At 37.7% G+C, this 27,138-nt stretch overlaps 1 protein-coding gene across 48 annotated transcripts in view; it reads left to right on the plus strand.

Annotated features, from left to right (window-relative positions):
* SOX6 (SRY-box transcription factor 6) overlaps nucleotides 1-27,138 on the plus strand; it is a 456,705-nt gene that overhangs the window by 376,114 nt on the left and 53,453 nt on the right. For 43 of the 48 annotated variants that reach the window (XM_065594763.1, XM_065594780.1, XM_065594788.1 and 40 more), the window contains 4 exons: nucleotides 2,812-2,961; nucleotides 7,168-7,348; nucleotides 10,330-10,520; nucleotides 20,797-20,853. In XM_065594763.1, the coding sequence (XP_065450835.1) occupies nucleotides 2,812-2,961; nucleotides 7,168-7,348; nucleotides 10,330-10,520; nucleotides 20,797-20,853 (579 nt within the window). The remainder of the gene's footprint in view (nucleotides 1-2,811; nucleotides 2,962-7,167; nucleotides 7,349-10,329; nucleotides 10,521-20,796; nucleotides 20,854-27,138) is intronic. The other 5 variants (XM_065594783.1, XM_065594758.1, XM_065594774.1 and 2 more) reach the window with 1 other exon arrangement.

A 27,138-nucleotide genomic window follows, 5' to 3' on the forward strand; every position in this document is an offset into this window, starting at 1 on the left:
TCATTTTCCCTTCACATTTTTTTTTCTTGAAGTTGCTTATAAACTCTTCATTGCCCGATCTACTCTATGTACACTCTTAGATTGCCATTTAAGGCCATATTTTCAAAGGTGAATGTACAATTATGATTGCAAGAAGATTTGCGCCAACAGATCTATTATTTGCATATATTAATTCAGATTGCCTAATCCCTCAGACATGCAGGTATTTATGTGTAGTTACCCAACTTTTCTGCCCAAATGACAATTTTGCAGGCACCAGGGTGAATTTTTTGTGATTTTGAGCTCTGCCTCTATTTCTGGAAAAACTTGGTCTTGCATGTACCAAACCAAAAAGTTCATATATACAATGTCTTTTTATTTTTGTTATGCTTAGGACAAGTTTGCAACACTGACAGGCAAAACAATTCCAGACATATGACTTAGCACCATAAAACTCTTAACACAGTGTTACAGTATAAAGGCAACTTTATTAAACTTTTAACATTAGCATACCTCCACTCAAGCAATTTCCCATACACTCACCTAGTGGCCCATAGTCCTTGTTACTATCTTTGCTCATCCTTGAAGACTTGGGGATAGTTCAGTGCCCAGCCTCCGTTGAGCGGCTGCTAAATTACAAATTACCAATTAGTCCTCTTTTCACTAGAAAATCAGGCTTGCTTCTGTATATTGCAGAGACTTGGGACAATAGGCCAAGACTTATACTGCAAGGACTTCTGCCCTGCCCTTAAGATGCAACAAATACATGTCTATCAATGATTGTCCACTGGGCTACAAACTGAAAGTGCTGCAATATCACTGTTCACCCTGCTGCCTTCACCCTGTATGAAAGTCTCTGTTGATGTGAAGAGAGTAACTTTCATCCAGCCTTCTGACCTTCGCAACATGCTCAAGAGGAAGGCAACTCCCCCACCCCCAAAAAACCTTTGGTGTTAAAGTCAGTGGGCAACTGGAGGAAAATGCCTTCCCAGACCTTAAAATTGCAATATCCAGTGTAGAACTTCTAGGCTACTTTAAGCAGAATCTGGATGAGCCATCTTTTGGCTCTGAAGCATGCTGTCTGTACTGCCATTGTAGTTATGAATGCTCTTGTGGCTAACTCACAGTATAGACAACTCTGTTATTCTACACAATGTATGTAGTAGACAGAGAAAAGCATAAACTCCAAACATCTCTGTTACAATCAGCTTGTTCCTAAAGATGTATTGTTTGTTCTGTCTTCAGTTCCACTATACAGTATCTAATTTATCCTGAGCTGAAAATGTTCAGGCTTCAAGAAGTTTGAAAATTTGCCTTTTTACTATCAAATAGTAATGTAGTCTATTAAACTAACAAAGAATGACCCTAAGAACATGATGTTAGTTTATATGCGTTTGCCAAGGGGAGCTGATAAGATCCCAGCAGTAGAGCGGAACATTTACTACTATGTACAATTCTTCATTTTCATTATTCAGTGCAGAACAGAAAACTGGGAAATTAGTGTGCTAGCAGAGGAAAAAATACAGTACTTCAACCTAAATATTTAAATGTAGCTGATTTCAGAAGGCTCCTCTCTTGTCCATGTGGAGACTGTGCCTGGCATTTTGAAGGGATGGGATGTAGTGGAGGCTTAGGGAAACAAACAAACAAAAAAAATCACATTTTTCATTAAGCACCCAGAGTTCTGACTCTGACCCTTCTATATGCATTTGTCTAGCCACTGAGTCATTGAGCACATAGTATTGTGTAACTTTCATTTCTTTAGAGGCTTGTTATATTAGAAAAATTGTTCCAAAGAAAGCAACAATTATGACATAAGCACATCTGGCTCTTGCAAATTATTCTTTATTAAGCTTTCATTTAATTACATGTGCTGAAAGGTCTGCTTTTGATTACTGTAATTTTTTTTATTTGTCCATCTGAATGATAGTAATGTTGGAAATTACACACAAACCACCTGTTTTTTTTCACTAATAAGGCAAAGTTTATACAGATTTATGTGTGGAAGAGGGATTAGGATCCTCCCCTGTTTATGGTAGAAGGATTATTGCTACTGCTAATTCAAGGTGAGGGATTAAAGGTGGTCATTAGAAGGAAATTAAAACCTGTTTGTTTTTGGTTCAGTAAACACTTTATAATGCTAGGAATATTTGACTTTAATGCACATCTTTTTCACTCAAACTTCTGAAAAGTGGAGGAAGTTGTGTGTAAATTCTATGATAATATTTAAGGGTGTATTTGTGTCCTCATCTTTATGAGCAGGGATTTACACCAATACTTCTCATTGGTGTTAATGGGAGTTAGACTGCGTCAGGCTGGAAATAGAACCTATTGCCTAATTTACCATTAAACAATATCGAGAGAAAACATGGCAGTGCTTTTCAGTAGCACACTAATCCCAACTTCAATTCCCAATACAATTCTGCTGTTGATGGAGAGTTGCTATGCAGCTATGTAAAGACCTTAACTGTTTCATATTTTTCATGGGGGTTGGCATATTTTTGTTGTTGTTAGTAAAGGCTTACAACATTGTCATGATTGTTTACCTACCTGGGCACAATATTTATCTGTCTGCCCTTTACCATGATAATTGTTGACAATGGATTAATAACTAATATATATTATGTGTCTGTCTAATAAAAAAAGGTACTTGCCCTGGGTGAGAATTTTGCAAATCTATTCATTTTTTAAAAGCATCAGGCAGGAAAACCTCAAACAAGAAAGTGATGAAAAAGAGAAGCAGCAGCAAGGTGATAGAATTATGTACATTTATTGCATCTCTGTCTTAGAACCACTGCAGGCAATATTCTATACTTGTTTCTTATCTTGCAGCAACTCTATGCAGCTCAGCTGGCCAGCATGCAGGTTTCTCCTGGAGCCAAGATGCCTTCTACTCCCCAGGCACCAAACACGACAGGGGCACTCTCACCTACTGGGATGAAAAACGAAAAGCGAGGGACCAGCCCTATAACTCAAGTGAAGGTATTTTTCGATAGAAAAAAATTTAGTGTTTGAAAGAGGTGGTGTGATTAGCAGCGCGACACTGTCCACTTATTTATTTTAACAGTAGGAAGTCCAACCATATGAAAGCTCATTCCCAAATGAAATACTCCTCTTCAGTGGTATGCTGTCAGCATGGAGAATGGAAGAGCAGGTGTTCACTCCTTGGAAACAAGAATATTAGGCATTCCCCTTCATCTCTATATCCAGTACTGAAAATTCATCCCTAAAATTCAGTATCTTCAGGAATTCAGTTTTTAATTTGATAATGTGTATAAATAGCAGCTATTTTATTACGTGATTTCAAATAAAGCATGAAATGCAACCTATGCCTCAGAAAGCTGGTGCTAACTTACATTGTGAGGGCCAGAGGGACCGTAGCCCTTCTAATTATTTCACAAATCCCAGGCTGCGCCTTTTACACAACTTTGGAAAAAGACTCACATAAAAATAAAATGTAAATCAGGGCTCCAGGGAGAAAAACTGTGTCACTGCAGATTGATTTGCCTCTTGTTGATTTCACACAGCTGCCGACGACGAGGCTGTTCCTTGTCGGTTTTGCGCCATTGCTGAATGCTTGTGCCTGCTTATTCTCACTTGCTTAGAACGAGGCAGCTACAACGTGGCACTTGGCAGCAGCTTGAAATGAACATGATGCACCCCTCCAACTTTGTGCTGCAGCTGGTACCTGTGGGTGGTACCAAGTTGCCTTTATTGCTGTGTTTTGCTGTGGTTGTATTGGATTTCACGATGCCAGACAGGTTGGGAAACAAATTGCTTCAAACTACAAAACTCTTAGTTTGTGGGAAAACGTTTGGACATGCTATTGATTTGAACAACTAGTACAACAAATATAAAGACACTAAACTGAGCTGTGGAAGACACACACTGGTTTTCCACAAGAAAAAAAAACATTCTTTGAGAATAACAAAAAAATCCTATAGACCCACAATCATGTCTCAAATCATGCTGGGAGGATTCTACTCATTTGGGGTGAGAATTTTATTTTATTTTATTTTATTTTTTTGACAGGTGAGTAAAAATTCATTATCATCAGTCAGCATGGTAAAGTGCGGGCGAGTAGATATTTCTGCCTGGGCTGATAAATTTCCACTACACTTTTGTGCTATGTTGAGAGTACTAATAAATAAAAACTATTCCATTATGGACAGATCCAGCATTTGTTTAGCGTTCACTTTACTTAACTGTGGATACATATTAGTCTAATATTTTACCTCTCAGAATGCAGTGCTGTGCTGCAGAGCCGTTAGTGAGATTTACCACATACGTTGAGTTTCTAGAGGTTGATGCAGAAGCAGCCAAAAGTAGAGGCAAAATGTTTAAGCAAAGTTGCTATAGTATAGTGATACCAAACACCAGTGATTTAGGGGATTGAGTATATGCTATTGAGTGCATTAATGTGAAAAAGTAATTTTATAAGTGAATGAGCCAAATGGATCTACACCAAACCAAACTGTTACTGGATGAGCAAAATTTTCCCTGGTTAAATTTAAACACATATCTGCTTGAACTAAAGCCAATACCATTCCAGCTTCGTTGGCCAGCTGAGTTCTATTACTGACTTGACCACATGCAAATTCTTGGGGGTTTCCCTACATAATTCTACTTGAATGGACTGCAGTATATGTTAATAAAAATCTTTTTATACTTATTTTATTAAGCACACTATTGTATTGAAAATATTAGAGATCAATTACAAGTTTTTCATGTAGAGAAGTATGATGGGTTATCATAAAATAAAATGAATTAATAATATAAAAACACTCCAATAAAGTAGTACTAGAGTGCTCTCTTTGAGAATTCTGTCAAGTATCAGAGGGGTAGCCGTGTTAGTCTGAATCTGTAAAAAGCAACAGAGGGTCCTGTGGCACCTTTAAGACTAACAGAAGTATTGGGAGCATAAGCTTCGTGGGTAAGAACCTCACTTCTTGCATCTGAAGAAGTGAGGTTCTTACCCACGAAAGCTTATGCTCCCAATACTTCTGTTAGTCTTAAAGGTGCCACAGGACCCTCTGTGGCTTTTTGAGAATTCTGTTACCCATAAAGTGCAGAGCAGTTTTAATTGTCACGCATTTCTTAATAAACCATACATTATTTCTTTGTGTTTAGCCACCTGTTGGTACAACATACACACACTGGTACTTAATAGAGCTAATAGAATTATTTTATAGGAGTCAACATTTTCAAAAAAAGAATGTTGGGATTTCACATCAGTGTCCAGAAAGTTTTCCCACCTTACAGCTATTTCATATCAATGATGAAGTCTGATATGGAGGAACAAACAAAAAGGTTCTGGAGGCATTCAAAAGCAATGAATTTTCATTTGTCACAGGATCGTTACTGCTGGTCACAAAGTTATTTGACCATTGAGCATGTTAGCATAGGTGTTTGTGTGCGTACAGTCATAATCCTTCATCCTGCAAGCAGCTTAGCCCAGGATGAGCCCGGGGTCCACACGGAACCCTGTTGAAGTCACCAGGGCTCTGCAGGGTTACACAGCTTGCTGTATCATGGCCACAAAGCACATGAACATACTAAGGCCCTTACCCTGCAGTTGGACCTGCGCAGGCAACCCCCTGCATTCCTGCAGAGCTCCCTTGGCTTCAGTTGGGCTCTCCACGGATACGTGTGTCTGCCTGCATTGCAAAGTCAGGAACTGTGTTTGCAATTAACAACTAATATAGGGGAGAAAATATATCCTGCAATTTTACAGAAATCATATTAACTTTGGAGATGTTAAGGTATTATAAATAAGCACCTATTTCTTATGTTGGCATATTGAATGTGTTATATATGAGTAGATTACTTTGCTGAATCATTACCTGCTAGTAAGGAGAATGGGAAAAATGAGATAAAACAGTTTATTATTGTTTTCTGTCATAGATTTCTAACTTCTTAGTTTAGAAGTTCTGTCTTCTAAAATATAGACTATGTAACCTTACATCCAGCATATTTTAGCTTTGTGTGTATTTTAAATGAGAGCGCTCTTTATTTGGCTCTTTCATTTTAATTACAGAAAATCAGTATTCTGTTTTTAGAATGCTCTGACTTGCTGGCTACTTAACAAGTTAAGCAAAGGGGACATGCCCTAAGAACGGGGAGAGGATGGCCATGTAAATGGTGGATCTTGATTAAAAAAAAAGAGTTACTTAGATTCTCCCTCTTCCCAAAGTTAGACGTGTTAAAATTGGACTCATTCTCCCATATCACTGACATAAAATGTATGTCAAAGAGTGTGAATGTCTTCATAGTTATCTGGCTACAGAGCTATGTATGTCTATACCAAATTTACACATTTAGACATTTTCCCCATCTTCATGTTGCTTCCATACTGCAAATTAAAGATATAGACACAATAGTGTTTGAACTTGGTAGAAATGATTACAAAAGCATCGCCTGACCACTATGTTCTGTTTCATGTACATGAAATGTAATATTTAATTCAACATAAAATATGGCAAAAAATGATGTGTGACAGTGGAATTATAAAATGAAATTGTAGAAAATGCTGTATATTTTAAGTTCTGAATAGTGTGCATAGATGATTGCAGTGCATTTACATTCACTGCAAAACTTCTTTTTTAACGATAGGAAGAGAGCATAGATTAATATCCTGTGCAGAGTGTGCACCAAAAAAAATAGATGTGAAAGGTATGCAGCAATGGCAGGGTTATTGGTGTATGGGCCAAAAATGTAAAAGAGGGCTCTTAATATTTCCCTTAATCAGTGATATTTGTTTAATTTCTAATACATGAAAAAATAAACTACATAGCTTATTTATATTTCCAGGAACTTTTCAAACAGAACCAGCACAAAAGCACTACTGAGCTGCTGGAAATTTTAAATAATTCTTTGTAAATGCCCTAGGTTAATTTAGATCTCTGAAAACACATTAGGAAATTAAGCTGTAATGTGAGCTAATTCAAATTTTAATTTGGCAAAAAGAATGATCCAGCCACACAGTTAATGTAAATAGAAGCATAACACAGAGAAATTAATGAGGTTTCCTTTCGTTGAATCTTCAAGGAGGCAGATAATTAGCTTCTTTTGTTATTATTGCAGGAGAATGTGGCATTGTCTCGGAGGTGTAAAATGACTGTGTCTTACTAAGTGATAATGTGTTTCATTTGTCTTTTTCTAATAATTATTTACATTAAACTCTTGTAGGATGAAGCAGCGCAGCCACTGAATCTCTCAGCCCGACCCAAAACAGCTGAACCTGTCAAATCCCCGACGTCACCGACGCAGAGCCTCTTCCCAGCTAGTAAAACCAGTCCAGTGAATGTGCCAAATAAAAGTGGCATCCCGAGCCCTATCGGAGGGACATTGGGAAGAGGATCCTCCTTAGGTAAACCCACAAGTTGGAAGGGAAATAAGTGCTGATTTCAAAAAGGGAAAGGATATGTAATAATATCAATTTTGTGTGAATAATGAAGATTCCCCTGCTCCCAACATTAATTGTGTGTATAAGTACAAGGCTCAATTTTCAAACTTGGCTTCTGGATTAGGCAACAAATGAGCATATGAATGAATACAAGAGCCAGTTTGAGTGCCTTACTTGGATTTAAAAACATGGTGGCTCATACATGAGCTCAATCCAATGAGATTACTCAGGTGTTTTAAATTAAGCATGTTCTTAAAGTGCTTTGCAGCATTAGGGCCAGAGTGCTAAGCACCTTCAAGAATCGGACCCAGGTATATTTACAGTAAACTATTTTAGAAGTTCAGGCAAGTAGATAGCTTGACTTGATTTTCCTTGCCTGAATATGCCTGTTAGACTTACTCAGAATAGTGTTCCTAAAGAAATATAATCTTCTATCATTTAAAGTTTCAGCAACCCATGAACCAGTGGTGTCCTAGATTTGCAGTATCCTTGCACCAAGATCTTATTCTGAATATGCTGAAAAAAATTTTGAGGTAGAAAGACAGGAGAGTTTCTGTTCAGACCATTCAAATCTCTTTATTATTCATTGCTCACAAATGTTCATATTTCCAGGTTTTGTACATTCTAATGTTTGCGGACGGGGAATTTTTGACCCATATGCAAGATTCACAAATGAAAAATGTTTGGGGGGCGAAAGTAGTTTATAAAGGTTACATCATCCAGTCAAGGAACAGAATTCTGATAATTTAACTGTGGACTGAATATTTACGACAAACTGGTTGTTCACAATCCGTACCTCAGATATAATTGTAAAATACATGTAAACACTTGTAAATAATAAACAAATTTGTAAAAGTTATGATGTGTTCCAGACAACTTCACAATCCCATGAGGGATGTTTCCTGAAATATAGTTTCTGCAGCTTCCTAGATGTCATTTGGTCTTTCTGTCATGCTATTTCTAAGTGTCCCTACTATTGTTGTATCTAACACTACAGGACAGCAGGTAGGTTTGAAGCCAGACTACTAATGGCATTTTTAGAGACAGGGAGAGAACAAAAGTGGCAGACGATGAGGATATTTTCAATTAAAAGTTAAACTACACAAACTTTGTATGCTTTCTCCCCCAGTCTAAAAGTAGAAGAGAAGCTATGATGAGATGTGGTAAAATGTTCAATTTCTCCCAGCAGACTTAGGAGCCTGTGTCCCATTTTCAAAATCACTTGGGGCCAGATTTTTAAAACCAATGGGACTTTGGCATCTGTGGGTATGTGTACACTGGGGAAAAAAACCCCAAAACCTTGCGACAGCAAGTCTCAGAACTTGGGTCTACAGACTCAGGCATGTGGGGCGTACTATGATACTAAACATGGCTCCATACACATTCCAGCGTGGACTGGAGCTCAGGGTCTGAAGCACACCCCAATCCCTGGATTCAAAGTCCAAACTCCAGTCTGAGCCAGAACATCTACATGACTATTTTTAGTGCTTTAGCGTGAGTCCCACAAGCCCAAGTCTGTAGACCTGCACTGAGGTTTGCTGCCGCAGGTTGGCTGTTTTTTTTTTTGCAGGGTAGACATACTACAAGTGACTTAGGAGCTTTTGAGAATTTTACTCAGGGGGAACATAGATTGAGTTCTATTATGGCACTGTTTTAGGGAGGAGCGCCTCAGTTATGCTAAAAACCAGTATGGTGTAATCCCTAAAACCTTGTGTAGGCTACAGTGTTAAATCAATTATTCCTTACTCAAGGTAAAGTCGGAGATGGTAACCTTTTACTTTTTTTAAATCCGCATGCTGTTGGGTCAAATCTTGCACGCTTTACTTAGACAAAATTCTCATTGAAGTCAACGGAATTGACGTCAATAAGAATTTTCTTCTGAGGAAAAATTCTAACATTGTCTCATTTTACAATATATATATTTTGTGTAATTAAGTTCACAAGCCTAGCAAACTTAGAGCGTTTAAATAAAGGACAGACATTTTTGCTTGTCATGCAGGATTCCCCAAGAATTCCTAGCTGTAGTGCGTGCGTGTGCGTGTGTGTGTATACACACATACACACATCTCTGTATTGTATAATGTACATTCACATGCAGAAACAACAGGTGGATCAAGTTAAAGCTTCACCACAGCAGCCTGAAACTACCAGTCACTGAATAATTGCTGTCTTTTGGTCTAAAATTAGAAAGCCTTATCCACAGTACTAATTTTTACCTACAATAAAATGCCTTTTACCGAGGAACGATAGTTTGTTTAAAGCTTGAAGATTTTTTTTCAATCTCTGCTACATGTAACAGAAAGAAAAGAAATATTTTGTCTCAGTAATTTACAGCTTTGAGCTCCTGTTAATGTGATAACTTGCCTACCACCACACACTAACTGCTGTATACAATTTCTGGATTTCAAAGCGCAATACAGGGAGTGACATTTATCCCTTAACAAAGAAACATATATATTTCTATAGCCAACTGAGCAAGCTTACTTTCTGTTCGTTTTTTGCTCTTATCGTTTCAAAGATTTCTCATTTGGGTCCAGATCCAGCAAAGTATTAAGCACTTGCTTAACTTTAAGCATATGAGTTGTCTCATAGAGGTCGGTGCTTGTTTGCTGAGCTATGTTGTGTACTAAGTAGTCACATTTGTAATGGCACAAAGAAGGGCCACTCTTATACGTAAGTACTGCATGTTAATTCAACCATCGAATGCAGTTGTTTTCAGGCAGCCGCAGACTATGCCTACGATTTCCAAAAGCACCTCCATTCAAAATATTTCAGGGTCTCCAAATGAAAAAATGTTGAAAACCACTGGTCTAAAGAGAAGATTATCATTACTACTACTACTACAGAGATTAATCAGGTGTCACTCTATCAGGATGAAAGCTGACTGCATAGTCAAGAATCTAATCTGAACGGTTGTCTTAATTAGGTATGTTCTGTATTTATAGATATCCTTTCCAGTCTTAACTCACCTGCCCTATTTGGGGACCAGGACACAGTCATGAAAGCCATACAGGAGGCTCGAAAGATGAGAGAGCAGATCCAGAGGGAGCAGCAGCAGCAGCAGCCGCCTCATGGTGTCGATGTAAAACTGCCCTCTATGAATAACATTGGTCTAAACAACTGCAGGAATGAAAAGGTATGCATAAATATTACGGAAACAGATGCATATGCACCATTTCCTGTGTATATTCTTAATCTGACATCAAAATGTAAGAATCTATGAATCTGTACATAACAAATTAACTGGTTAGAATAACAAATTAACTGGTTAGAATAACAAGTTAACTGGTTGGAATTAAGGTTGTGAGTGGCTATTAGATTGAGTTGTGCATTGAAGATGATAATGTTGGTTAAAATGACTGTGTTAGAGAGGGTTTTAGTGTATTGGTGTAGTTGAGTATCGTGATGGTATAACATATACAAATGTGCTTATAGTTTACAAGTAGAAAACTGGAGCATGCAGTACAAAAGGATGGACAAAGCAACAGGGAAAGCATTGCATTAAGTACAATAGCATTCAGTCAGGCGTGTTAGCAATGAGGCTTCACAAGATCTGCAGAAGGGTCAGGAGGGATGCCCTCATCCTATTCACTTTAGGCAGTGCACAAAAGAAGAGTTCTCCAGAATTTAGGAAATCTTCAGGAGAACAGCCCTGCTCTATGGACTTGCCAAGGTCTCAGAGATCTGCTCCAGGAGTGGGTCGCTCTAATATAGCTGAACTGGCGAACCACTGAATCATGTAATTGGCTGAGCTGTAGGGCAGCCCTTTTGATGAAGAATGCTTTCTCAGTTGTCTTCCCAAGAGTGACTTATCCTGCAAAAATACATCACATAAGCTATTTCCCACCAAAAGTAATTGACACAAAATCAGTTGTATGCCACAATATTGGCTGTAAATTTCATTTAGCAACAAATGGGAAAATATTCTACAGGAAACATTGTGGCATAAACAGAAACAGTTATGACTCAATTATTAAATTACACAAAATTAACATCTTAATACATTTTAAAAGCAGCCCATGTTTTAAATTTTGGAATTTCTTTGCTGGAGAACTCTTTTTTTTTTTTTTTTAAAGAAAGGTAGATTTTAATGGTTCTAACTCATAAATGAAGTACAAAATTTACCTGGAAATTTTCAAAATCTTCATACAATATTTAAAGTGTCAGTGCTGTGTGTTTGGGGAAGTTATACTATACTGTTCATATCTAAAAAATAAATTTAATACCTTTTTAAGTATAAATCTCAACACAACAGTAACTATATATAAAGCCTCCATAATATTTTGCTTATATGATGATCTTATCTAAACACACAGGATAAGTGTGATCAGTGAGCCAGGAGACCATAGCAGAAAGGGAATGAAACATTGTAAACCGCACTGTTGAAGACAAGATGTCTTTTAATCTACATTTTATATTTTAACTTAATAAGATCTCTACATTACCCAAAACAGCAAGGGAAAGGGTCAGTGCCTATTAAAGGGATTTCTTTAACCTCTTTCCCCATAGGATTAGCAATGGTTTGCAAAATAAATTCAGAGCCTAATAAATATTTATTTCTATTAGGTTTGGTTTAAATGACAGCATTTTAAAACTCATTTAATACCGATTAATGCTATGAAAGAAAGTCTGTAACAGGGAAATTAAATAACTGATCCAGCAGTCCTTATTCAGGCAAAATTCTAATTAAAGTCAATTGGAATCCTAATTGAGTCCAAACTATAAGATTGGACACACAAAAAGTCACACCTGCTATGCTTTTTTTTTTAATGTAAACGTACTTTACAAATGAATACCATGAGTGTCATTGGATCAATATTTGAAAATATTTAAAACACAAAAAGGAAGAATAAAGTGATTCTTAATTTTTTTTTCTACTTTGTAAAATGAGTGTGTATAAAAGGCACCTACTTGCTCTACCAAGTCTGCTCCTTGGGTGATTTCTGAACCTTACCAGCTTCCTGTATTGCCTAAAATAACTTTTATTTCCTCTTATGTCTCTTAGCAGAGCCAATAAAACTTTGGGAGAATCAGCTGGAATCTCTTCCTTCATGTGTATTGTCAACAACATTGTTAACTAAGTTTAAATCGCAGAATCTTTATTGTTCATGATGCATAAGGTGAAAGAACCCAGGTTGAGCTTGCATGACTGCCCATTAGAAAAATCATCTCTATGCTTCTAATCTGATCAGAGCAGATGTGGAAGTCACGGAAAGAGTATAACCCTGGATCCCACAATGCCATTTTTACACAGAGACATTTCAGAGTTAACTGTGCTGTTTAAGGCTCTGACAACAAAATTACAGCAAGGAGATATATCGTGAAAACTCACTGTCCTCCTGTTGTTTTTATTTATTATAGTATAAGCCACAGAGTGAATCAATAAGACAAGGATTGTACTGGGATATTACTGCCACACCTCTGATATCTTGTTAGTCCCTTGGTTTTGTACCGCAAGTATAAAGTAGTGCAAATATTCAAATACAATGGGATACAAATTGGCCCTTTAAAATTATGGTATCGCTCCACCCTCCGCCTCCCCCAAAATAATGAAAAAAATTGCATTTTTAAGAGTAGTAAATCTTATGGAAGAAGTGTACATACTTTGTATAAAATGTAAAATAGATCTGTACAATACATTTAAAACAAAAACCATACTTTTGTTCAAATATCATTACAGAAAGGTATGTTTTTCCATTCTGGATATTTATAAGCACTCCCTTTTCATTATTTCTGTTTGAATGATAATTTCCTTTTACTTAATATTTTATGTTAAAAACTATTCTTTATCTGTGGCACAGAGTGAAGATGTTTCATGATCCCAGCAGAGCCTTGAAATCATAGCTACCTTTTTGGATTTGCTTCTTCTAAAAGGATCAGGTCCTTATGTCCATCTTTTAGTGCCACATTTTAAAAAATAGCCTCCAGATAATTAGACACTGCTCATGTGAATGAGTAACAAGAGTCTAACCTCAGAAAAAGATGACACGCTAATTGCCTGCACTTTGGACTGAAAACAAGTGATTGAGTTCTGGTCAGTTACTGGTCCTTGAGTTCAGAGAACTGGTAACAGTTTGTTGTGCAAAACTATTATGCCTACAACAGTATGCACAAAACTTCAAAGCCTGGGTTGATGCCTTTTTGAAAATGTCATTTTAAGGCTCTAAATGCTTTTGTATTGGTTATAAACATATATATTTGAAAATTGCCCCATTCCCATTTTAAAAACCCCCAGAAAGCTTTAAAGTGCTCACAGGGACTTGGTCATCAGAAAGAACAAAATAAATTGATGACAGTGAGTTGGAATGATGCATTTTTATGATTCTTTTGAGAGTTGTGGGTCAGCTACAATTTTAAATTGACACCATTCTATGTGCATAGAGATTTATAGAGCTTAAAGCGTAAACTGGTTATTAAGCAAAGCCAAATTTCTCGACCTTACCTGATGCTGTTCAACTGTAGGCCAACATCATGAAAGGAAGAGAGAACAGCATTAGTGCTGTTATGGGAGAAGTGGAAGGGGAGCTGACCCAGTTCAGGAAACTGCTGGGAAAGTGGAGACATCCAGAAGAGTTCAGAAATGGCCTCACAAAGCATCTTTGTGTGGCTGGAGTCACAGAAGGTTGGCTCTGTATGGGGGGAATAGCTCTTTTCTAGGCAAGTCATATTCATCTTTAAAAGAAATTTGTAAATTAAGGTACTATAACAAAACATGCATTATTGGTATTAGTCCTATTTAGTTTAGTATTTAAACCCCGGATAATTGACTAAATGTTGACAAATGGTTCGATCTGACAATATTCTAAATGACCCCAAAAGATGCTGTATTGTCTATTTTGTTTATATTTAAAAGGCCAAATTCAAGTCTGGCCAGTATACAGGCAGAAGCATGAGTTATCTGCACTGGATAGAGGTATATGGGTGAAGGTCGCAGAACATACATGGTAAATATACACATCATATCTTCTACACAGGAAGCTATCTTCTATATCCTTACAGAAAACCTATGACATGACCTCATCAAGCTTTTAGAGGAACCAGAATCTTGCATAATATGTCTATGCCATATGCCCCCTCCCCCACCACTTTGTAGGGTTTCAGGCGTAAGCACATGTGTGGTTGGAAACCAAAATTAGGCCCAAAAATGTATGACATGATTTGCTCACTCCTTCCATGAACTTCAATAGGAGCTGCAGATGCTCAGCCCCTCTGAAAAGCAGTCCATAAATCCTTAGACAACTGTGGAGACCTAGAAATGTTTTTATGTTACCCTTATTTCAAATGGAAAAAAGATTAAACCCACTTCATTTATCCTAATGTAGACATAATGGCTTGTATGCAAAATATAGTCTGGACTTGTTTAAAATATGCATTATTTACCCTTGGAGTTGTTTACAGTCTATTGGTCAAAGCCATATTTAGGCACTCGGATTTGACTTGATAAGCCATAACGGCCCCTTTGGAAGCGTTACGGTCTGCTGTAATGCAGAGTATTTAGGGACTGTTAAATATATGGATTATTGACACAATAGAGTGTAACAGCTCCTCTGGAGTTGTTACGCTCCATCATTTACATGTGGCCACTGCACATGTGCACAAAGTTTGCCTGATAGAAACACTTCAGGAAGGTTTTGTAGAAAAGCATTACCATTCACGCATAGTCATTTTTTTCCCTAAATGAGAAAAACTTATTATTATTATTAAGAAAAACCTTATTTTCCCTAAATACCTAGAGCCCTGCATATCCACGGATATCTGCTTTATATATCTGTGGACCATTTTTGCAGATTGCAGAGGGATACGGATCCAAATTTTATATCTAAAACCCTGCAAATCTGCGGATATCTGCAGATCAGTTTTGAGGATCGGATGCGAATACAAATTTTGTATCCGCGCAGGGTTCTATAAATACCCAAAGTACAACACCATATTATCAATTAATTGTTTGATCAATTTTGTTATTATAGCCATAATAATTGTAATGGCAGAGTGAGTTCCTACATCTTTTCTGTTCAAGCACCAACACCAAGCCTTCTCTGCTACCAGTTATTCTCTGAACTCAATGACTAGTAATTGAATAGGAGAACTCAGTCAGAACAATATTTTTTTCAGACCAAGCTGCAGGCAATCAGTGTCTCATCTTTTACTAGAATTAGTTATGACTGTCCTTAATTTCCAAACATGAGACATGGGAATAATAGTCTAAGGAAACAGTCATATTATAAACTTTCATGAACCATCATGAATCATAAATACTTACTTCAGCTCTGCAAGAATTCACCTATTCTGTTTTGCTTTGGGATTTTAACAAAAACTTCTTAATAAAGTTTTCTCTCCTTTTTGTTTTAATTTCTGTTAGAAGAATCTTTAATTATAACTAAAAGACCGATATTCATATTTTGGGCCACTGAAGAAGAGGCAACGAAGGTTATGTGCATGAACAATTCCAGATCTCTCTGCTCCCTCTTGTTAAATCTTAACTATTTTAGTACTTCCCAGATATATACTTTACAGCCAGGCTAACAAATCAATAGTAGTATCTAGCACAAATGATCAGTTTTTGGTATTTACGAAATTGTTTTTATTGTGGTAGTGTTTAGAGGGCCCTATGACGGATCAGAGTCCCATTGTGTCACGTGCTGTACAGGCAGATGCAGCTTGTTGTCTAAGTAGGCTGATAAAAGGTTAAACAAAATTCCCTCTTTGGAACTTCTCTGGAAGAGAGAGAAGCCACATACTCACTCCATTGTAAAGACTTAAGGAATTTACTGTAATTTCTACTATGGCTAGGGACAGCTGTCCTTGAAGGATGGTGGGATATTGTATCCTTTGGTAATCCTGGTGCTTAGTAAGTAAGGAGCTTTTTTCACAGAGGCCCAGCAAGTGGCAGGAGTCCTACTCCTCTATATGGGATTTTTGGGCCCTAGAACGCACCACACACCCATTGTTTATCATGCTGTATTTTTATCTCAGTTAAATGATTATTTATATATATATCTGAATGGAGAGGAAGTTAAAAATGAAAACCCCAGCAGTCATCTTCACTATATTGCCACAATGGGCCTTGAAATATTTTGTGGATTTGGCCATTTATGTTTATGACTCCAAATAATAACTGTAAACCAGGATTTTTACAAGTGAGTGCATAACGTCCGGCTTCTAAGTCCATATTCAGGTGCCTGAATATGAAGTGGCCTGGGCACCCAGTATCTCCAACTGAAGCTATTCTGTGCTCAGCACTTTTGAAATTCACTCCCCTTTTTTAGGTGTATGAATATGAGTTTAGGAGCCTAACTTGAGACACTCAATGTTAGAAATCTTGGCCCTACTGTAAGTTGTTATAAAATAGTATTTGCAACTGCAATATTTCCATTTGCAATTTTAAGTGTCAGTGTTTTATCCTGTCTACTTGAAAAAATGTGCATAAATTCACAATATATTTCCTTAGTAATGCAGAAAGCAAAATAGTGACCCAAGGTAAAAATTTTCAGAGGCGCTCGAATGACTAGACGCTTAAGTCCCATTGAAAATGCTTTTGAACATTTTATCCCTGGGCACTAAAGTAGTATGTGTCCAAGAGGCAGTAATACATTTTTCTGTAAAATACAGTAGATTTGCATCCTTCCCTAATACATTTAAGAAATATCAGACTATCAACTGATGTAATACTGCCCCCTTTTATTTGAACTGAAAAACATGCTGGACTTCATACACTTAGCATTGCAGCTTGAGGAATTTTATTTTATTTATACAATTGATTGAGATATTCATTGTTGCATGACAGGATCAGATTAGTCATGAGATCAGTATTACTCTACAACAATAAGTGAAAGGAGTGTTGTGATCAAATTGTTCAGCAGGGTGTGTGCATGTTTTAGATTTAGCTTCCCAGGCAGCATATTATACCACGCAGGTGTCTTGTCATTCTTCTGAGGTGCACAGGGTATTGGTGAACTGGGATGGTTGCTGTTATATGCATTTGATTATCATGTTCACTTGCAGTGTTTTTTTAAATCAGGCTATTCCTAGGATAACAATAGGCCACAGTGTTGTTTTTGTTGTTGTTTTTTTTAAGGCCTATTCAGGAATTAGATTTGTCTTTGAATAGCTAAATGATTACAATGTTACTCACACACGCAGAAGTGCTGTGGTGAATTTATCTGATGCAATTAGAACTTTTTCATGCAGAAATTAGAAATGGAGCATCTTGCAGAAAGGTGATCTCAGAGTCGGTAACAGTCTCTTTTAAAGAGACACATTTCCATTATGGAAAACAAGTCTGACTTTCAGCAAAAATGTGCTTGAATCTACACCAATGTATCGAATGTTATAGGAATTTACATTATAAGAAACACAGTCAGGATATGCATCTGTGTTTAGGGAAAGATTTTACTTCACCTCTGTGTGTGTGTATCCAGTGTGGGAGGTAGTGCAAGGACACTTACACAAGGACATTCAGAGTTCTGGCACTCAAGGTTTGTAAGGGTTGTGTAAGGCCATTCCTGTTGCTGGCATTAACCTCTCCAAAGGAGGAGGAGTGTTGTGGGAGCACAGCTTCATCCTCTTTGCTTTGGCCAGCAGCGCCACAGTAGATGGGTGCAGAGGGCGGTAGGTACTGAACTCTTATCAAGGGTGGCTACAAAAAAGCATATCAAAATCAGGAAAGGCGATGCTAAAGCTGCATGTGAAACCTTAAGTTTGCCCCTAAGTGCATGTCATTGTGACACAGTCTTTCATTGTTTGTATGCTCAAATAATACAATATATACCTAACATAAATTTCCCCCTCTAAACCTCAGATACACTTGCGTAGCTTCATGTATGCTATTTTGAATATGCCAGACAGTGTGCATGAAAATCATTTATACGAAACACAGTAAAATAGACTTATACCGTTTGAGTATTACAACATGAAAAAATAGTGAAAAATATATGACACATCTATAGATCACCAAAATTTGCAGCTGTTAACTTTGTACTTAAGTACCACACACTCTGAATTGCACCTATGGAAGTATTTGTTGTGCATCCCTTAGCATCTAAGTTAGTCTTGTGGTTAATTGCCTCATTCCCTGAATTGGTCTTTAGAAAGTTGGTGATGTGCATTTGTGCTCTGATCAATTAGATTTGTAGTTCACTGCCTAATCCCCAAAATTACACCTAAGGAAGATTGGTTTAAAAGAAAATATATAGTACTTGGCAGTTGGCTAAATTATTAAATACATTTTCTTCCCTCTAAGGAATATACCTTATGGAAAGTCTAGGTCAGCAAAGATATGTCAAACCGTTAGAACAATGAAAATAGTGTATGTATGTAAGACAAGAATGCACAGTGCACAGAGCCCGCATGATATAATACTGTATTATGTAAGAAACAGTATATGAACCTGTACAGTATTAATCTTGGGTAAAATTGTCAAGTTTTTAGCAGCCACCAGTTTGCACAAATCTACATTCAAATATAAATTATTACATTCAGAAAAGAAGCAAACTTGATTTTTTGCCTTTAATTGCTAGGTTTTGCATTTGAATACAGTACTTGAAATTGTTTGCCATTATGGTATGTTGGGATAGTGGCAGAAGATAACCAAGAAGTTCTTTTTATTTCTGATGCCAGGCCTACTTGAAGGGCTGCCAGGTTTAAGACCTCATTAATAATAGTTTTAAAGTTGTTTGGGTTTTTTTGCCCCTTTCTGATATCTGCTTTCTAGCACAAGTACAATGCAGAGTACACAGGTCTTCCACTCACATGGGGTATTTCCGTTGGAAGGCATAAAAAGCATTCTTCTATGTATACTATGGCTCTTAAATGTGGGAGCAGAAACAAATCCAAAAGGGGTAGAGTTTGATCAAAGTGAATATTGAAAAATCTGCATATTTAGTTAAATCAGCATGGGCAGTTTTTCCCAAAGGAAGCTGTGGTACATTGTTCAGCCATTGTGGCTAGCACCATTGCCTCGATCATAATAATATAATCATCATATATTCTCATGTGCAGCCTGTTTACAAAGCTGTTCAAGAGAGTTTCCAGACATATATCCAAACCTACTCCAGGTTTTGTTTTGCGTATCCATATTTTATAAGGTAAAACTTTTCCCACTCTCACTAGCTCATCTAAGAGCTTTAGAATACATACACAAATTCTTTCACATTTATGTCCAAACACAGACATCCACTGGCAAGCAATTCATACTACCATTCATCTCCATGCCCTCCCCATACATTCCTTTAGGTAAACACACTGGACCAAATTCATTCCTAGAGTAATTCCATTGACTGGAATGGTTTAAGTACAACAGGGATGAGTTTGGATTACCTCATCTGATACCTAACTACTTCCTAAATTCAAGATTCCTCTAAATTCTCAAGGTGTATTTATAGTGAGATTAATTGAAATCACATTCTCCATTGTTGTAGTTTGCTTACAGCACTGCCTATTTCTTGGCATAGTCTCAGGTCTATGCTAGCTTGGACATTTTGGTTTAAATAAAGAAATAAATATTTCAGCATGTTAAATTGTCACTGAATCTTCCTGCATGTTGTGAAAAGAATTAGGTGACAGGTTACTCAATATGAACAAAGAAAAGTGGAAGTGAATAACTCATGAATAACCCATAGGCTGGAATGTTTCCTTTGAATGTTTGAACAAATATAAGTTACCAATACATGTGTAATAATCGAAGTCTGCTTACTGGTAGTTTGCAAACATAGAAAGGGGCAAGTTTGTTGGAAAAATAGTTAGTCTATCTCTAGACATATGACATTAACTCCATAAACAAGCCCATCACAATGGAAATGTGTATCAGGAAGATAAATAATCTTCAACATCAGATTATTTATGTTAAAATCATTTTCAAACATCATCTGTTTCTGTAGCACTATTTAAAACTCAAAGAATGTCTAACCTGAAATTGCCCAGCCTACATCCTGAAAATCTGCAGACAACTCAAATTTTATTGTTAGGCCCATGGTCCTTAACATGTTGCAAATGCTTCTAGAAGAAAGACTGACAAAACATTTCAAATTCCTGATCTTCAGTTGCTGATCTTCGTTGACTGAGGGGGGGGAGCATTGAGATGGCGATTTGGAAAGCTCTCCTCTTCTTTCCCCCTCCCGCAATCCCAAAGTGATTTAATAAACAGCGGTGAAGGAGGGTGGGCACTTGTGTCTAAGATTAACCCTATATTGACCATGAGGCTGTGCATTTTTTTTTCCACTGTCACTTCCCAGAGGACTTCTTGAGCTGGGAACCCTATCACTCATTTGCATCATCATAACCACCTCCCTGAGGCAGCCACTATTACCCACATCCTACTTTTCTTTTTTTATAAATTGTTGTTTAGTGCAGCATACATTTACATGCTTATTCCCTTTTATTTCTAAAGTGCAGGAACACTGTTTGCTGTATTTCAGATGCCAGTGCGGATAGATGCCATCACTGGAAGGATATGCATTAGAACTGTAGACACAGTGAGTCACCGACACATCATATACTGTATAAATTTCTGTTCTGTCAAGAGTTTAGCAGGTTGCCAAAATATATTCAGTTGCCAGCTCCTTGCCAGATTTCTGTTCCTAGCCTGATGCCAATCAGTCTTTTTGGATGTTCATGTATAAGATTAGGTTGGCTTGATACATTCCTCCTCCCAAGGGATTCTCCTTTATCCAGGGATTACCTGCATGTCATTCTTTGCATACATCCCATGTTTTATTCTTTGATAGAAGCAACCAGATCACACTACATCATTGCTGCTAAACACCTTATTAATGAAGTACCTGTGAACTCTTCCCATCCTCTCAAAAAACCCAAAGCTACAAATACAGGCAATATATTGTCCTGAACAGTTTTATTTCCTTTTCTGTTTTTTATTTTACTTTCTAGGGAAATGGAGGCCAGTTACATTTTATACAATTTTCATTTCTGAAAGAAACTGCTCAGACAAATACTTCCTTAAAAAACAAAAGCTCTTATTTTATTCATAGTGATTTATCTACAATAGATAGAGTGGGGGACACAAGCCACTTCCCAATACAAAAATGTCATACCATGCCTCATAGTATTTTTATTGCAATAGCTTATCAATATATACGAAATGTTGTGTACATAAAAAAGATGATTTGCAGGATGAGGAATTTAAAATAACAAGGTGCATTAGTTTCAAAGGGAAAAGGAGTTTGAGGCATATGGGTCATTTCCTCTGTTTATCAAGCCATTTCCCTTTGTCTCTGTCCACATCGCCTTTCTACAGCTACCTGGAAGTGTCTGGTTGGGATCTGCAGAATCTAGTTTAAAAAAAGAAAATACCCCAGTATTCCTATTCAGGACAGTAATTAAGCATGTGCCTTTCCTTAATAGGGAAACCTGCATAGGGGAGGGGCCTGAGCACATGTTTATGTGCTTTCCCAAATCAGGGCCTGTGTTACTACCTCATTCTCCTACTACTGTGAGAATGCCACCCTCGTAGCATTAGGAACTACCTTGGCATCTGACTCGCACAACTTGTAGTTTTGATAGATGTACAATGGTTTAGGTCTATCAAAGGCTATTAGATACATCAGTGGTTATTAGCCAAGATGATCAGGGATGCAATCCCATGCTTTGGGTGCCCCTACACCTCCAACTGCCAGAAGCTGGGACAGAACAACAGGGGATGGATCACTCAAAATTGTCCTGCTCTGTTCACTGCCTCTAAATCATTGGGCACTGGCCACTGTCAGAATACAGGATACCGGGCTAGATGGACCATTGGTCTGACCTAGTATGGCCATTCTTATGTAACATTAAAATGGAACGCTTTACCTTACTGTAATATTGACCTCATTGTGACAAGCTGGAATGTTTTTCTGTTCCTAGAATGCATTGAGCTGACACTGTATTGCAATCTAGGAATATACTGTGCTTTTGCCATCACTGTCTCTCTCCTCTGCTTCTCACCCCCGCTGTGTTTTTGCTGGGACTTTTCTAAATGTTGTTGTCTCAGCAACAACATAAATCTCATCACATTGCTGTTGTGTGTGAGATCTCCATTAATTAATAACATAGCTCTCAATTTCCAAGGTAGAATTTGCATTAAAAATGTACATGATGCAAAGAGACTTTTTAAAAATGTTTTTGCTCTACTGTACGTGTGCTCCATATATCGTGGCATTCTCACCGGCTTTAAATCTGCCTCAGTCTGAGGACACAATTAGCTGTATGCCAAACGTTTTTCTAAATAAGATGCACAATTTATATCTTGATGTTTTTGTTTGTGTGGGGTGGCAGATGGGGGGGTGAGGGAGGAAATGAAAAGGAAGTGAAAACTGCATTACAAGTAAATCAGGCTCGTTATTACTGTTTAACATTGATATTGTGGTAGTAACTAAAGGCCCCAGTTAGGATCAGGGCCTTGTTGTGCTGGGCTCTGAGCAGTGCAAAGGTAGACGTGGTTCCTCCCCTTGCAATCGCATTTAAGACAAGACACAAAGAAATAAGCATAACAAACAATAGGAATGGAGGAGGAGAGTAACAATACCAAGTTCACTTGGTTAGACAGGCTAGCAATGTGCACAACTTGATGGTTCTTCAATTATTTGGGGGATGAGGCTATTCCAGAGCTCAATATGGAGGTGAAGTTGTAGTATGTTTGGAGTCCTGGGGCTGAGTTGCCTTGCTACTTCTAATTACTTCCTATAGACTGTGTGGTTAGGAGATGGGAAGGAGCTGCCTGGGGCCTTGTATCCTATGTGGGGGAGAATTGCAAATCCTGGTCTGAGGAAACACTGATGGGCCCATTCTTTCAGCTCCCACCAGCAAAAGTCCTCTCACCAGGCCTACCTCATAGCACATATGCCTGGGGCGGCAAATATGAAGGGGCGGCACTCCGACTCCCCCCCCCCCCTCCTCGGTGGCACTTCGGCGGCAGCTTTTTCTGTTTTCTTCGGCGGCAGTTTGGTGGCAGTTTTTTCATTTTTTCTTCTTCGGTGGCGCTGCTGCTGCTTTTTTTTTTCCCTTGGCCTCGCCGCTTGGGGCGGCAAAAAAGGTAGAGCCAGCCCTGGCTGAGAAGTAAGAATTAGCTAAAGGAGATGGATTTAGAGATCAGCACAGTTCACGAAGATTAAAAAGAAGAAAAAACCCTCTTTGTCTGAATTAATTATTTTCAGGCTGCTTTTTATAGACTAGTTTTTCAGAAGTCATCTGTGAAGATTGGCATAAAGAATTTTTAAAGGTAACTAAATGGGATGGAGGCAAGGTTTAAAATCATCTACGGGGCTGTTGCAGGGGATATTAAATATTGATTTATCTTGGGGTAAGAATCATACTAAAGGCTTGTAGTAAGATCAGTTCATCTGGAATACAAACTGGATAGCTGTATTTAGTACAATGGCAACATGACTGGAAGTGCAGGGGTGAGCATTTAATTTAAATCAGTTGGCTCTCCAAAGGTTCAAATGAAAAAAACTAGCATTTCAAACTGAACTTTTCCTAAATGTTTCATGCTGTTTACATTAAAAATTGTCTCATTCAGTCAGTCCATGCTGTATCGTAACCCACACCTCTGTGTCATGTTGCAAATAACAAAAATCCACATTTCAAGACTGTTCCAAATGTTAAGTTTTAATACCCCAAACCCTCCTGCAAACCTGATGCAAATCATTCAAGTAATCTGGCATGTAACACTGTAAGCAATTTTCTGCTACTTGCCACTGCCTTTGGCCAAGCTTTTAGTCATAAATTTGGCACAGATTGGACTTAACCAATGAAAACTGATTATGTTCCCATTTCAGACATAAATAGTTGCCAGCTAGTGGTATTGGCTAATAGATTTTTTCAGTCTGTATAAATGTGCATATGACCGTAGCAGGAGATCCCTTTGTCCAAGAGTGACATCAAAACAGTAGTTCTCAGATAATTATAATGTTATATTTGCTTTTGTTTGTGTTGTTTTCTTTAAACATATTCATTTGATGGTTGCACAGGCTTGAATGTTCCATGACTGAAAAAAACAGTAAATATATTTATATGAGAGGCAGTGTGGTGTAGTTGATGGAGTACTGGACAAGGACTCAGGACACCTAGGTTCAATTCTCAGCTCTGCCTCTGGGCTGCAGAATGGCCTAAGGTTAGTACCTTCTTGGGTCTGTGCCTCAGTTATCCATCTGTAAAATGGGGTTAATGATACTGACCTACTTTGTAAAGCACTTTGAGGACTACTGATGAAGAACTAGGTATTATCGTTATACTCAAAAGCAAAAAAGAAATATCCCTTATTACAGGGGTTCTCAAACTGGGGGTTGGGATCCCTCAGGGGGTCGTGAGGTTATTACTTGGGGAGTCGCAAGCTGTCAACCTCCACTCCAACCCTGCTTTGTCTTTAGCATTTATAATGGTGTTAAATATATAAAAAGTGTTTTTAATTTATAAGGGGGGTCGCACTCAAAGGCTTACAATTTGAAAGGGGACACCAGTAAAAAAGTTTGAGAACCACTGCCTTATTACAACCACAGGACAGTCATTCCCTCTACTACGAAACATGGAAAGAATGGAACTAGCACAAATTCCAGCTAAATATGGCTGGTAAGGGAGTAGAGAAGGCATCATCCCCTGAGACAACGGAGTCCCTTCTCCATGCATATTCTGACCCCAACCCCCGACAGAGTAGCAAATGTCTTCCCCAAGGATGAGGCATTTTATCTCCATGCAGTGAATCACATAGAATTTCCATGTATATTTTTTGCCTGTGTGTGTGTGATCATTTTGAAATCAAAAGTACTGATATGTGCGTAGGATGTAATACAGCCCTGTGCTGAAGGCCAGCACTCAAGTCGCACCTAAGCCCTCATTATCGGTCTTAAGTGGGACTTAAGGTGGATAGCCCTTGTACTGGTCCCCTTGTCATGAGGGTGAATTTTGCCTCTACAGAGCATAATTTCATACAGCATTTCATAATGTAAATATTTCTTTTTAAAATAATTATATAATGAACAACTGAATTCAGATTAAGGATTTAGTTGCTGTTCAACTTATTTAGGGCCAGATCCAAAGCCCATTGAAGTCAATAGAAATACTCCCATTGCTGTAGTTAGTTTTGGATCAGGCTGTGCATGTCTTTAAGTTTGGGTGAGTCTTTTCTCCTTTCAGACTGTTTAGGTATAAGTCGTGTTAGTGTTTTAAGCGGAGAGCAGTACTTTTTATATTATACAACCCTTGCATGTTGTGATGAAATTGGACTTCAGAATATAGGTGTGTAGACAAACGTGTAAGGGAACGCAGGACCTATGAGAGTATGATCCAGAAAAATGGAAACTAAGTCAGATGTTTGAAAGGAAAGCATCTTCTTTGTCCTTTTTGGGGGAATGATGGTTTGCCTATTTTTTTGGCTTGATAAATTTATACTAATCATGTGCTTTTAGCAATTTTCTCCTCCGGTAGAGATTTTAGAAATGTGATTTACAAGCAACTTAGGCCCTGTCTCCTCGAAATGACTCATGCTTACCTTTACATACTGTCAGTAGTTCCACTGACTTCAATGAAGGCACTCATGTCTTTAGTCTTGTGCTGTTCTATCCTGGAAGAAAACTAATTCCTATATATACAGGAAGGGCTCCAAACTATTTGGCTTAAAGTTGCTAGAGACCCTCACCTGACTTCATCTTGAAGGGCAGGATGAATAACAAAAAGTAGAAAAAATATCTTTATTAATCACAGATAAACAGAATTACCTCTTTTTAACATAATCTTTTTGTTCTAAGGTACACTATGAGATTGATCTTGCAATGTGTTGAGTGTTGTGGCTGTGATTTGGCAAAGCACTTCAGCACATGCTTAATGTTAAGCATGTAAGTAGTCCCACAGAGTTCAGTAAGACTACTCTTGTGCTTAAGTGCTTTGTTGGATCAGGGCCAGAGTGCTCAGCACCTGGCAGGATGATAGCCTATAAGAGGCAGTAGGTGTCTGCAACTTGAGTGTTCTTTTCTTGTTGAATTAAAATTAAAGAAGGGAGCTAGTTGAAGGGTACGTCTATAGCACAGGCATTATGTATATCATACTTGATGTGCTAACCTTGCACACAGTAATCTTGCCTTCCTGACACAAACAGTAAGCAGCACACTTTCTTGAGGTTGAAATAATCAGAGGCAAACACGGCAGTTATGGGGATACAAGAGGTAAGACACGGCATAATGATGTTACTATCATTGTTCCATTGTCATCCATACTGATTCTTTAGTGATGTGTGTTTTTTCTCTGAGCATAACAAACGATGCCTGAGAATAAACAGAGTAAAATGCTGCAGCAAACACAAAATAAATACTTGAAAAATTAGATAATAAAAATTACAAACCCAGAAAAAATTACCAAATATTAATAGAAACAAACCCTCCACCTACTTGGTCAATGTGCAAACTGTACATAGCAGACAATTTACAATGAAATATGTCTGTATTTTAAAAGTTTGGGTTCAGTTCTGTCTGAGATAACATTAAATAGACCTGAGTTCCGTTTTGCAACCATGCTACATCATTGTTTACTTTAATGCAAATATACTCAGAGACTTTTAATTTAGCAATACTTTTATTCCCTTTTTTTTATAATAAACATGCCAAATTACACTAACACTTGCAATGATATATATTTTAAAGTTCAGGTTCAATTCTGTTTGAGCTTTTTGCTATGGCTTGGACTATTTTTTTATTTTCAAAATAAATTTGCCTAGTCCTGTTTTTCAACCATTATCATTATTGTCTAAGTAGGAATTCCCAGTGTAGGAAAAGTGT

This window comes from Chrysemys picta, chromosome 4, assembly GCF_011386835.1.
Source record: "Chrysemys picta bellii isolate R12L10 chromosome 4, ASM1138683v2, whole genome shotgun sequence".
Lineage (NCBI taxonomy): Eukaryota > Metazoa > Chordata > Testudines > Emydidae > Chrysemys > Chrysemys picta.